The sequence below is a fragment of the Quercus robur genome, chromosome 1, assembly GCF_932294415.1.
Source record: "Quercus robur chromosome 1, dhQueRobu3.1, whole genome shotgun sequence".
Lineage (NCBI taxonomy): Eukaryota > Viridiplantae > Streptophyta > Magnoliopsida > Fagales > Fagaceae > Quercus > Quercus robur.
The window spans coordinates 32,601,140-32,614,367 of NC_065534.1; the positions used below are offsets into that span (position 1 = coordinate 32,601,140).

The 13,228-nt window shown below is 34.1% G+C and overlaps 1 protein-coding gene across 3 annotated transcripts; it reads right to left on the reverse strand.

The window, feature by feature from the left end:
- Window positions 1-1,854: 1,854 nt before the first annotated feature.
- On the reverse strand, window positions 1,855-5,898 carry LOC126731250 (protein GAMETE EXPRESSED 1-like). Of its 3 annotated transcripts, none has more exons than XM_050435028.1 (7): window positions 5,466-5,898; window positions 3,895-4,422; window positions 3,210-3,797; window positions 3,001-3,127; window positions 2,693-2,879; window positions 2,444-2,594; window positions 1,855-2,346 (listed from the first exon to the last, which is right to left on the reverse strand). In XM_050435028.1, exons 2-7 carry the CDS (start codon window positions 4,365-4,367, stop codon window positions 2,091-2,093), a joined length of 1,782 nt encoding a protein of 593 aa, XP_050290985.1. In that variant the 5' UTR covers window positions 4,368-4,422; window positions 5,466-5,898; the 3' UTR covers window positions 1,855-2,090. The 3 variants fall into 3 exon arrangements, with proteins under 3 accessions (XP_050290985.1, XP_050290986.1, XP_050290987.1); XM_050435029.1 differs by lacking the exon at window positions 5,466-5,898 and adding an exon at window positions 5,260-5,449; XM_050435030.1 differs by lacking the exon at window positions 5,466-5,898 and having other exon boundaries at window positions 3,895-5,228.
- Window positions 5,899-13,228: the final 7,330 nt, after the last annotated feature.

The following is a 13,228-nucleotide window of genomic DNA, read 5'->3' on the forward strand; positions in this document are numbered from 1 at the left end:
CATTAACAAAACAAACTAACCAGTGTAAGAATCACTCTACATTTAATCCTTATTAATATTATTTTATGTTTAAATTGTTAAACATATAAGGTGAATGTCTATATTTAAAGCTACAATTTCACATAAAATAAACTGTATGAGATTTTTTGTTACACTAAAACCCCCAAAAATTGTGGGTTTCAGTTAGTTTAATTAATAAAGTCTTTAATGATTGAATAAGAGATACAGGGTTCAACTATTGCCTACACTAAAAACTGATTAGTGTCTTGGTCTGATAATATAAAGTTATCATTAGGAGCAAACGCCATAGGATAAAACTCTCTTAAAAAAAAAAAAAAAAAAAAACCCAAAGATTAAGTGTTACATTTTATTATTGAAGTATTAATTAATAACTTAAAAAGCCTACTATAGTTCCTCAAAAAAAAAAAAAAGGCCTACTATAATGCATTTGAAAAACGTATAAGATACATCAATCTTTTTCATTTCTTAAAAAATCTTACACTTAAGACAAAATTTAGTTACAAAATTGATTATAACCTAAGACTACAACTTTCTTTAAAAAAAAAAAAAATAACATTACTACATATTTTAAAAATTTAAATGATAGATTGCATGTTCTTTACGATCTTAGTATATATGTCAAATTTTGTTCTAATTGGATATTATTTATTATATAATCTATAAACTTATATTATATGTATAATTTTAAACTACAAAAATTTGTAATTTAAACAATTTATTGATGACATAGCTATTAATTTTTAATTTTTTAGAAATTTTGCAAGTATGGGGATATAAGAAGAAAATGTAATTCAATAGTTGATTGTCAAAATTCACTTTCAATAAAAAGATATTGAGCAATGTTGTAACCTTAAACTACCATCAGTTTTAATTGTAGCTAAATTTTCTCCTTACACTTATACAATAGTCTTTTAAATCAATATTAAGCAAATCTTCTTTATGTGTTCCGATTATTTATTTTGAGTTCTTTCTAAGTCTATTTCTCTTCTTTTAAACCAATTTTCGCTCCCGTACAAATTTTGATGAAATATATATTAAAACTCAACACTATAAGATTTCTTGGCAGAAAATTCTTTGTTGTACTAAATTAACTTACAGCCATTAACTATATGATCACTTCAATATTTTGGTGCCCCTTACCTCCATGTTCTATTGGTCTGAAGCCAGTAAGCCACCCCGTTCAAATGGGATTCTGGGCCATTATGGAAACCCATCAATTGTTTCAATAATACTAGTATATAGATGATGAAGGGTTTATTTTCAAGAACATGAAACTCTGCCCCAATTTTTTTTCAAGAATTCTAAAATTCCAATAGTAAGAGTTCTTCAAATGAAAGATGCTGGTTATATTATAGCAGATATGGTTATGGTTACGTGGAGAAGCAGTGGTTCTGGAGAAGATAGCGCAAGCAAAAGCTGATAAAACCAGTGTGTGTGTGTGTGTGTGAGAGAGAGAGAGAGAGTGTGTGAGGCAGAGAATGAATGAAAAGCAATAGGGGAAATCTCTGTTTGCTAACTTAAGCTTTTAAATGTAATTTGGCTTGAGGAATTGTCTGGGTGTTTTTAAATTAGACTTCTATATATATATATATATATATATATATATACAAAAGGCGGAAGAGAATGTACAATATGAAACTTATCTGGGTGTTGCACAAGTGACTTCTCAGTATTGATCAAGAAATATTAATGGACCTTATTAATAGAATAGATCTCTTGCTTATTAATGGTCAAATTTAGTTTGCCAAAGAACTTCTATTTCATGCTTCTCATTGGAAGCCCTGCACCCACTCCACTCACATCCATCTAAAAAATAATATGAAAATGTTTAAATAAGACAAGGAAAAGACAGGAGTTTAGCAAAATCTTTAAACACTGTATTTTTACCCCCACAATCAAGTAGCATCAAAAAAATTTCTATTGAACATAAAAGTTTACCAAATTAAGAAACCAATACATACACTGTTTGATCTGAAAGTACATTATCGTAAATTTTTGTTGGAAACTAACACTAGCACTAAGAAGATTGTCGAGTTCATGGAAACTAATACTAGCACTCTAGAACATTCTCAATGAACTCGACGGCTGCGTAGATTATAACGTCTTGTATTTGAAGTGGTCATGATTGAATTTTCTCCAACTTCTTCTGGAACTATGAAGTCAGGGTCTTCAAATTTGCTTACATCTTCCGGTAAGTCAGTGTCCATCCATGTTGACCAGTTTACATCACTATCCATGTCCCATGCCAACTCCTTGTATCTTTGCATGACATTAATCTTCTCAATTAATGTTAGTAGCATCTGATGGTTCAGCACTTCATAGTCTCTGCATGATTTACAAAGCACTCAATTAAATTTGGAATCTAGAAATGAATCTTCTTAGTTCTTACCCAAATTTTATTTTTTTCATTATTTCAGCATACCTGTATGTGTATATGGCATGTAGAATCTGAATTGAAGCAAGAAGCAAAAAGAGTGACCTGACCAAATTTATTATCCATGATTTTTGTTCAATATTATCATCCTTTGCAAGCCTAAGTATTGCAACTTCAATGATGAATGTAGCACAAAGTCCTGCAGAAAAAATTAATTTTATGGTAATATTGGTTTCCAAATTTAAAAATGATATATATATATATATATATATAATAAGGAAAAGTAGTCAGACATACCGATATATAGCCAGGGTCTGACTTTGTATGTTTGCTTCGTGCTAGTGAACATGTAGATGATAAAGATTGATATACAGTACACAAAGAAAGCTTTGATTAATCGCGATTCAAGCAGCATGGCATTGTGCAAAGCAAACAGCTTATCTACAGCAATAAACATGCTTGCTTGCTTTGATTCAAAAGATTCCTAAAAGCAGAGATGGAGATTCCATATGTCAAAATAATGAATACTAATCCAAGCAACTACTTTGCTCTTATTTTAAATAATAATAATAAAAAAAATGTACAGTTCATAAGAAAATGCTAACCTGAGCAGCCAAAATTGACTTCGAATTTTCCATCAAGTTGTCATGAAGTCTCTGAATCTGTTCTTGCCGCCGAAGAAGCTCTTCCTGTTGTCTGTGGCCATATTCAGCTAACTGTTGCAGAGTACTCCTGTAATTCATTAGTAAGCAGAAAAATATTCACTGAGATTCAATGGTTTTAATTTAATATATCATTTAGTTTCCTATTTTACCTGCTCTCCTCCAGTGCTTTGGATTGAAATTTAGTTAAAATTTGAAGACCCTCAAGTGCTGTGGATTGCCCATCTAAAAGTAGTTGCTGCTTGTCTAAGGAAACCCCTGCCATATTCCCAATGTCGTCCGCTTTGCTTTGCAGACTTCTCATCTTCATAGACATTGCATCGCCAACTTTAGTTATCCCCTTCTCTAATTCAATGGCCTCATTTCTTAAATTATCTATTTCTTGGCCCAAAATGTTGTAAGAATCTTTAAGAGTTGCCATCCCATCCACCAAACTTCTTCTCATTTCCAGTTGTCCTTCTTGCAACTCTGATTGAGAAGCTGCAAGCTCCTTTGATTGCTCATATAAAACTTCTGAATGTTTGAGAACAACATCTATATGATCTCCTACATCCTTAGTTGTTGAAGCTACTAGTTGAATTCGAGTATCAATGGAACTCAAAGAATCATAAATTTCATTTGAGTTCTGCAATAGAGATTCTGTTTTGCCTTCTATAATTTCTAATTTTTCTTCAGCAAGTTGGGCTGAAGTTTTCAATTCATTTACCAATCTCTCTGTTTGTTGCTTGAATGCGTGAACCCTGAAATTAGCATCCAAAAAAAATAAAACCTATGTTTTTAGGTTCATTTATACAAGGAAAAGAAATTATTTAAACTATGTGAAGAAATAACACTTACTGTAACTGATGGCAGATGGAGTTAGTTTCAAGATAGAATTCAAGGTAAACCTTATGCTCATCTTCATTTAAGTTCTTTAAGCATTTAACCATGGCAGATTTTGGGTCACAGAAAGGAAAAGGTGGCCTGCCACAGTCCTTTTGAAAACAATCACCAAGATGCCAAGCAAATCTAGATCGTTTCTCTTCCACTGCAAAAATCTCTGAGCATCCGGCAAAGAGATGCTGGTAAGCATTTTGCCAACAAGAGTTTGTACCAACCAATTTCTTCTTAGCACTTTCTACTAGCCTTTTTCCATTCGGATCATTAAAACCTTCCATGGAGAATTCAGCAAGGCCAGAATTATCCTTTGTACCAGAAGCTTTCTCATCAAACTGATTCTCTGCAGGAGGAGAGAACCAACCCCATGACTGGCACTTCAATGAAAATGAGGTTAAAATTAGCAGAAGAAGAAGATGACGATGATGACCCATTTGAGCTTTACACTGAATGTTTAAAGACTCTAGTCGTTCACCCAAATTATAAAGCCTGCGTAACACAGTTCAATTATATAAACTTAGGCTTCCACTACAAACTACATCCACTAACACATACATTGATATGTCCTCACTCTGCATATATATTAGCTGGATAGAGACCAACAGACTTGGGGGGCAAGAAAAGAAAGCAGGAAAAATGTTCAAACCGAAAAGGACAGGTTGAAAGATAAAGTAGTTTAAAAAATTATATGTAGAAGGGCAACAAGTGGACCTAAAATTATTAAAATAATCATTATTTATAAATATTTTCTTTCTTTATTTTTCTAATTAACATCAAAACATGTCCTCGTTAAAATACCAGAAATGACAGAAAAGCTTAGGCATGACAGAAAAGCTTAGGCATGCAAATCAAAAGAGTTCAGAGCCTGCAGAGAACCCAAAAACAAACACGGGAAATTACACAATTTTCCAATGGTTTGGGTCGAGTTTATATTCAATACCAATTAAGGGTTCCAATTTATTGTTGTAAATATTTATTCCATTCTTCTACTCCCACTAGTATAAAATAAAATAAACAAATGGAAAAAAAAGAAAATCAATTAACACGCACCGCCCTCATATTTTTTTTCCATCTGAATTGTTTATATATTTATTCATTGCATATTCGCACTCAAAATTGATAATCTCAAATCGAACATCTAAAATTTTGTGCCACTCAAGAAAACAATACACTAATTTTATTTAAGACACAATTTTGTGAGATGAAACAATATGAAAATTGTGGTTGCTGATAATGTATCTAGTGCACTAATATTGTATAATTTCAATAAGAATATAAGAATTGCACGAAAAAAACACACAAAGAGAGAGAGAGAAAGAGAGAGACCTTGGTTGGGAATGGGAATGTTGTTATGATGAAGAAAGAGTAAAACCTCTGTGAATTGTGTTTGGCTGAATTTTTTAGCCCTCGTGTTAAAAGCGAATCAATGAGACACGACACACACAGACATGTTTTAGAATTATATAGGAAGCCGACATAACTCTTCTAAACAAGGAAAATTGCTAAACCATATCATCAAACGGTGCATTTACCTCCAAAAGGCGCGTAACGGTTCGTGTTCATTTCGGTAGTTGTTGACTTGTTGTTTGATATAGGGTGAGCAGTGACCCAACCTCACCGACCAAACCGCACCGAACTTTGAGCCGACCGAAGGAGCCGATGCCGGTGAACGGAACTTGATGACCCTTCCGACGCCGGCGCCGACCCACAAACCATACCGACCGATTCATATATATTATATAGAGATAGAAATAAGGGAAAAAAGAGAAAATAAATGCTTAGTAAATTACTAGAAAGAAATCATCCTCATGCCCCCCAACTCAGAAGGTAATACTTTTTAGGTAGATTACACCTTAGCGTCGCCATTGATGCTTCAGTCTTCCGTATTTGCAGAAGAGAGAGCCAGAGTTAGAGTAGAGCTGATGAAGAGAAAAGTAGAGAACAATGATCTAAACAGAATAAATGACAGTGCCACGTTTTGTGGTTAATATGAAAATATATATATATATATATATATATGCTAGTACCAAATTATTGAGCATAATTTTGTGCCACAATTTGTTCCATAACGAGTTATGATTGGCTTACTGACACACTTTTGCCGATTATAATTCATCATATGACAAGCTGTGTGACACAAGACACTTTTGACTAATTATGGCACAAGATTATGTCCAATTATGTGGTACTGTCACAGCTTAAAAAAACAGGTTAAAGAACTGGAAACCGATCCTCTGTTTAATTCTGGCCGTGGATCTGCACTAACGGCGAATGGAACGGTGGAGATTGAAGCCAGTATCATGGATGGAAATGGAAGACAATGCAGTGTCGTTTCGGGTTTGACCACGGTCAAGAACCTGGCCTCTCTTGCCCGACTCAAACGTTTTGATTTCTAAGTTATCCACCATTTTTTTTTAAAAAAAATTTTATAAAGCTTAGAGTGTCACGTTGATCTGAAAAAACAAAAACAGAAAACCACTACACGTTTTTTTTTTAATAAGTCCATGGTTAACAAAAAAAAAAGAAGTCGAAAATACTATTTTAGTCCCTACATTTTGGGGTTACGATCAATTTAGTCCCTACATTTTAGTAGCAGTCAATTTGATCTCTGTTATTTTCAATTTGTAGTCAATTTAGTCCCTACCGTTAACTCACTAAAGAAAAATGCTTACGTGGCAAACGGTTTGTCTTGTTGGTGCACATGTGGCTAACATAATAATATAAAATCAATTAATCAAATATTATAAAAGCCACATCAGCATTTTAATAAAATAAAAAATCTATGTCAAAAAAAAAATCTGAAAAGATTAATTAAAAGAAAAAAAATAAAGAAAATGAATTTTTAAAAGAATCCTCACTTTCTTTTATTTTCTTTAGAATTCTTGCACTTTCTTATTTTCCAAACACAATAAACCCAGTAACACCCAACACCCAGCAACACCGCAATATGAAATCAAATCCCAATATCAAGTGTTTAGTCGGTGAAATAAAGATTTGCAAACGTAACTTAGTTGGTGTGATTCAAATCTAGTCGTTTCGTCGCCAAGGGACCGAAGATTGAATTCCTTCAAAATAAAGACTCTGCAGGCTGGTGTTGTTGCCTGCAATAGGAAGCTGCATTGGGTGGATACAGATAAAGAAAATATGATCAAAGGCTTTTTAGTGTTCGATCCATTCAACGATCCAGAATGATTAAGCTATATCGATCCACCCATTGAATTTTCGCCCAAAGGCTCTGTCTCCTTTGGAGTTTTCCATGGGCATCTCCGAATATTCCAAATGTTTCGTGCCGATCCTTACCATTTTGATGTTTGGGAACTCAAGGATTACGATAATGCAGATACATGGTGCCTGAAACACAAAGTTTACATGAAGGACTTGGTTTCAGAATGTTTTGATCTTGTTAAGATAGCCATGGACATATGGCGGTCCATGTCATTTTTAGCTTTCCATCCAACTGTTGGTGAAATTGCCTTTTACAATTTTAGAATTACATTGTCTTGTGAAACATGCAAACGAAAGTATTGAAAGTAGCAAGCAAACTCAGCGACCGTGAGATTTTGGCTGGGTATTGGGATTTTTTTGGCTAAACACACGGTATTGGGATTTGATTTCATATTGTGGTGTTGTTGGGTGTTGGGTGTTGCAGGGTATATTGTGTTTGGAAAATAAGAAAGTGCAAGAATTCTAAAGAAAATAAAAGGAAGTGAGGATTCTTTTAAAAATTCATTTTTTTTTATTTTTTTTCTTTTAATTAATCTTTTCAGATTTTTTTTTTCTGACATAGATTTTTTTATTATTATTAAAATGCTGACGTGGCTTTTATAATATTTGATTAATTGATTTTATATTATTATGTTAGCCACATGTGCGCCAACAAGGCAAACTGTTTGTCACGTAAACATTTTCCATTAGTGAGTTAACGTTAGAGACTAAATTGACTACAAGTTGAAAATAATAGGGACCAAATTGACTGCTACTAAAATCTAGGGACCAAATTGACCGTAACCCCAAAATGTAGGGACTAAAATGGTGTTCTCGCCAAAAAAGAAAAGAAAAAGATAATAAGAATACTCCTCCTGGTCTATTTGGATGCCGCTTATTGCTGAAAACTGAAAACACTGTAGTAAAATAACTTTTAAATGTGTGAATAATATCGTGAGACTCAATTTTAATGAGAATTTTGCTAAAAAAAGTATGTGAGTTTCGTGAATAGTGCATGGGTCCCACTAACAGAAACGTAAGTGTAGCTAAAAAGAACTTTCAACTCTATCCAAACTCACGCTAAGTTTACCTAAATGAATATGAATTATATACAATAAAACACATGGTATAAAATTTTTCTTTCTTATAATAATTTTTTTTTTTTAGTCTTTTTAACTAATAGTTAAAGGTTGTGTATATATGATTTTTATTTATTTATGGTATTATAACTTTAAAGTATGAATTATTGCTCTATTTTAAGATAATTTGGTATTTTCTAATTAATTTGTGATTATATTGATGTGAATGCTCTAAACTTTTGTGGTTTGCATGATATACACTTTTCCAATTGGCTTGCAACTGACTTTTTTTTTTTTCTCTCTCTCTCTCTCTCTAAAGCACTAATGCTAACTTAACTTAAGATATTGATAATATAAAAATATAAAAATATTTTTGATAAGATTTATTCATTGTAAAACATTTATTTGGTCAAAAAAATTATTATCTTATTGTTATAGTTGGACCTAATTGTGATTGAGTAATGAGTCTAATGACTAACATTTTTTTTTAATATTTCAAACCGACAAAACCAATGAAACTGACTGCAAAAAACTGCACCGCTATTGATTGAAAAACCGATACTTGTCAGTGTGCATCGGTTTTGGTTATGGGAAAACCGATCCCTATCGGTTCAGTGATAAATTTAAGAAAAAATCACACTGATCAAACCACGCACACCCCTAGTTTGATGGGCAAGACTTAGGTATTGTTCCTTAGGTTCTCTTTTTAAGATTTTGCCATGTGAATTTTTTCTCATGGGATGGAAGTGTACTTTTCAATTAAGTAGCCACATGGCTGACTCTTAAGAAGGGAACATAAGGAACAACACATAAGGTATTGTACCTAAGTTTTGTCCTAATTTAATATACTTTATCATACTGGTTGATATTTGTCGTATCGATTAGTGAGCCAGTACAAAAAAAAAAATATATATATATATATATATATACTGCCCCAAATATCAGATGTATCGAGAAAATGGGCATTTTAGCTGGTAAATCAAAACCAAACTGGCACAAATTTTAAGAAGTTTTCCTTATTCTTCTCTCGCTAGGCACCAGACCAGAATCTCCATTGTCTTCTTCTTCTTCTTCTTCTTATATTCTCTGGATCGACATAACCGTCTTCTTCAATTTCTCTCTGCCAGACCAACAGCCACCATCACCTGTATTTGTTCAATGAGAAATGCTAGTCTTTCTCGTTCTTGAGTGGGGGTTCATGGCACAGAATTGGGGATTGTTCTTTTAGTTTTATAAGGGTCGGAGCCTTTGATAAGCAAGGAGCGTTTTCCTTTCTCCTACTATTAAAATGGGCTGGTTGGATTATCAACTGCTCCCTGCCCATCAGCGAATGGGAGCCTTGTGAGTTGCAAGTGGAGCTCCAATCTCGAGGCAAAAGAGTGAAAGTGGGAATCAACATAGGGCAATGTAAAGGCCATTCTTTAAAAGAGAAAGGTGAAGTCCTCTGTTGTTTTTACCTCCGAGAAGTGGGTTGGAATCTGCCCCTTAGCTATAACGTTCTAAAGCTAATGCTAACATCTCTTATCTCATTTTTCCCCACGCGTAGATGTCTCGATGATCTTGCTCAAATTGGGCTTGCACCAGCTTGCTTTTCTATTTGATTTTAACGAGCATTGCTAGTGCCACAACTTGTGGTATAACTTGCCCATGTGGTGAGTTGTGGTTGGTGGAGGGTGATGGTGGGTACATGTAAGGACACCCCTCCACCAACCACAACTAGCTACATGGGCGAGTTGTGGCACAAGTTGTGCCACAAGTTATGACACCTTATCCTTTTAACAAGAGCTAAAGAGCTCTTTCCTCTATGTGGGCCCTGTTTAGCAGGTTGACATTGAGCATATTGGGCTAAAAAATGGCTTGGGCATGGGTAGGGGTGTCCACGGGTCGGGTCGGTTCGGGTTTGGGCTCAACCCGGAACCGACCCGATCTTGTCGGGTGGTTGGACGGCGGACCCGCCGCTAACCGTGAAAAATCACGGGTCGAGTCGGATCGGGCTCGGGTGGACAGCAATCAGATCCTACTCCGATTGAAAGACAAAAATCAAAGAACAAACTTGAAACAAATTCCACAAATCTGAAAGAACAAATCTACAAACCTAAATACTAGTAGCCCATCCGAAGAACACAAATAGAGATAAGAGAACTGATAGCAAATCTGAACATGCAAGAGACTGAAACAAAGAAATAAAGAGACAAAATGACTGAAAATCAAACCCGAGAGAGATTATTTCAGATCGGCGATGGTGCGATGGTGTGATGGAGGAGAATCACAGATCGAGGAGAATCGTAGATCGGTGGAGGTTCGAAGATCTAAAGTTCGATGGTTCGAAGATCTAAAGTTCTAAAGATCGGTGGAGCGAGTTGGCTGTTGAGAGATCGAGAGAGTGAAAGAGTGAGAGAGGCCAAGTGAACTCAAAGAACTAAGTGGTGAACTGAGATTTGTTAAGTGCTGGGTTATATATCACGGTCGGGTCGGGTGGATCGGGTTTTGGAAGGGAAGACCCGCCACTTGACCCGTCGGAATCGGTTTGAGATGGTAGGGACCCGTCGCCGACCACCAAGTCGTTGGGTCGGACGGTGGTCGGTTCGGATCCGGTCGGTTTGGCTGGGTGGGTCGGGTCTGCGGTTTTGTTGGACACCCCTAGGCATGGGCTGGATTCTTTGCAAATTATATAATCATTGATTATATGTATAGATATATGGTAGAGACATGGTTGTTTAAAAAAAAAAATTATAGAATTTTAATCTATGTGTCTGCTTTTGTTGATTGCACTTTTTATCATCAGATTAAGATACCAATTAGTTTTGATATAGGCGGGAATTGAATCTCAAATCTCTTATTCAACCATAAAAAACATAGACTTGCTTTTATAAAGGATGATCAACTATTTGGATTTGATTATTTTTAATTCATATATTATATAAATATTTAATGGTAATCCATTGACAACTTTCTTAATATAGATCATCAAGTAATTTATTTCTTTTATTTTTTGGGTTACTTTTTCTTCATATATAAGGTTGGATTTGAGTTACACCAATATTGTGGGATATAAAAATTTAATAAGATAATAGTGTCACACGTCATATCCGAGACTGATGAGGCCACACTATAGAGGAAGAGTTTTAGAAATGGGGTTAGTCCTGATGTGTCTAAAGGGATGGTAACTGCCACCATATTTAATGCACTACACCAAACCTCCTAGCCGCATTTATGTGGAGAAGACTCCTGAATAGTGCTGTCTTAGTGGCCGTAACTCACAGAAGATTTGGGAAGGCGTCTGATGGGACAAGCACTCGAGTAGTGGCCTACATTATCAACAAATGGAGGGCCAAGATCAGTGGAAAGAGGCTCTATAATGTAAGAGATCCTCCTGAAAGAGGGGGAAGGTTCATTGAGAATCCTAGAGAGAGAAATATTGTAGTAAATCGTTCTTGAGATCAATCTAATATAAGTATTTGCCCTCAGACCTAGGCAGAGGACTAGTATTCTTCTTTGTTCCTTGTCTTTTTCTTCTTCTTCAACTGTGCTAGGTTATTTGATTCAAGTTCCCGCCTCTACAAATTGATTGTATTATGTCAACTCATTCTTGGCAATTACAAATATAACTTTAAACAATATTACACTACTTAGTATTTCTTTAGTGGATGCGAATTTTAATAAATCTATCGTTATATTAGATTTTCTTCTTGTACTTTACATGCTTACAAAATTTCATGATGATCTAAGATCGATAATTATGTCATTAATTAAGTGTTTAAATCTTAATTTTTTTAAATTTAAAAATTGTGCATAAAAGATGGCCTTCTAAATTGAATAGCAAATGACATCCAATTAGCACAAAACTTGGTGTGCATGTTAAGACCATATAATCAACAATATAATTTTTGAAACATTAATTTAATAAAAATTTATTAAGTATTATAACATTACTTAAAATTATACTAGTCATTAGGAAATAGAAAAAGTGGTCAATTTTACCCTAAAAATCTCTATTTTGTATTTCATATTTTATTCTCTCTCTCTCATTAGATATGCTCTCCAAACATAGAATCCCCACACATACTCATCATAAAATACTTCTATACAAATTTACCCCTAAACAAAAATTTTACACACAAACTCAACATCAAATACTTCAATTACACAAACCTATAGCCAAGACCGAACCCATAAAGAAAAACCCATGCCTTAACTACACTATTGCAACGAACACAACCACTGCCACTATCGGAGCTTCGACCAACTCCACTTCACTCCAGAGCCATCACAAACATCTAGCAAGAAATTGACTTGGGCAATTGAAGTATGTGTGTGTGTGTGTGTGTTTTTTTTTTTTTTTTTTTTTTTTTTTTGGGTTAGATTTGATTTGGGTATTCGATATTTGAGAACTTTGTGGTTTGCTAGGATTAATGATAAAATGTATAAGTTTTATTTGGGCGTTGCATTGAGCTTTTGATTGGCTTCTTTTTATTTTTTTGTGCTCGTTTGGCATTAAGCTTGGTGATTTGGTTGAGGAAGAAAGAGATATAATTTGGGAAAATAATAAAAAAAAATTTAATAAAATGTAGTATGAAATAAATATTCTGATGTGAGATGTTTTTAAAAATGGTTGTGTAAAATAAAAATAAAATAAATTATTTGATAAAATAGACAAATTTTTTTACAGAGATCAAAGTGAATGAGCTTAAGGATCTGTTTGAATACCGCTTATTATTAAAAACTGAAAATACTGTAGCAAAATAATTTTTAAATATGTGAATGATACTGTGGACCTATTTTTAATGAAAATTTTACTAAAAACAATTTGTAAGTTTTATGAATAGTACACGAGACCCACTGACAGATTCATTTTTCAATTTTAGGCGTGATATTTTAGCTATTGTAATCATGGGTCCCAAGAACTACAAACGCCAGCCGTAGATGTTGATTTAAAACGCAGTATCCAAACGAGTAATCAGCTTTGTCTCACGATTGGACACAACCTAACCACCTTGAAAAAATAAAGAAAT

Coding starts and splice junctions, on each gene's coding strand:
- LOC126731250 (XM_050435028.1), bottom strand. CDS start 4,367: ATGGGTCATCATCGTCATCTTCTTCTTCTGCTAATTTTAACCTCATTT. Junction 3,128..3,209: donor AAAGCACTGGAGGAGAGCAG/GTAAAATAGGAA, acceptor AATGAATTACAG/GAGTACTCTGCAACAGTTAG. Junction 2,880..3,000: donor AGTCAATTTTGGCTGCTCAG/GTTAGCATTTTC, acceptor CTCTGCTTTTAG/GAATCTTTTGAATCAAAGCA.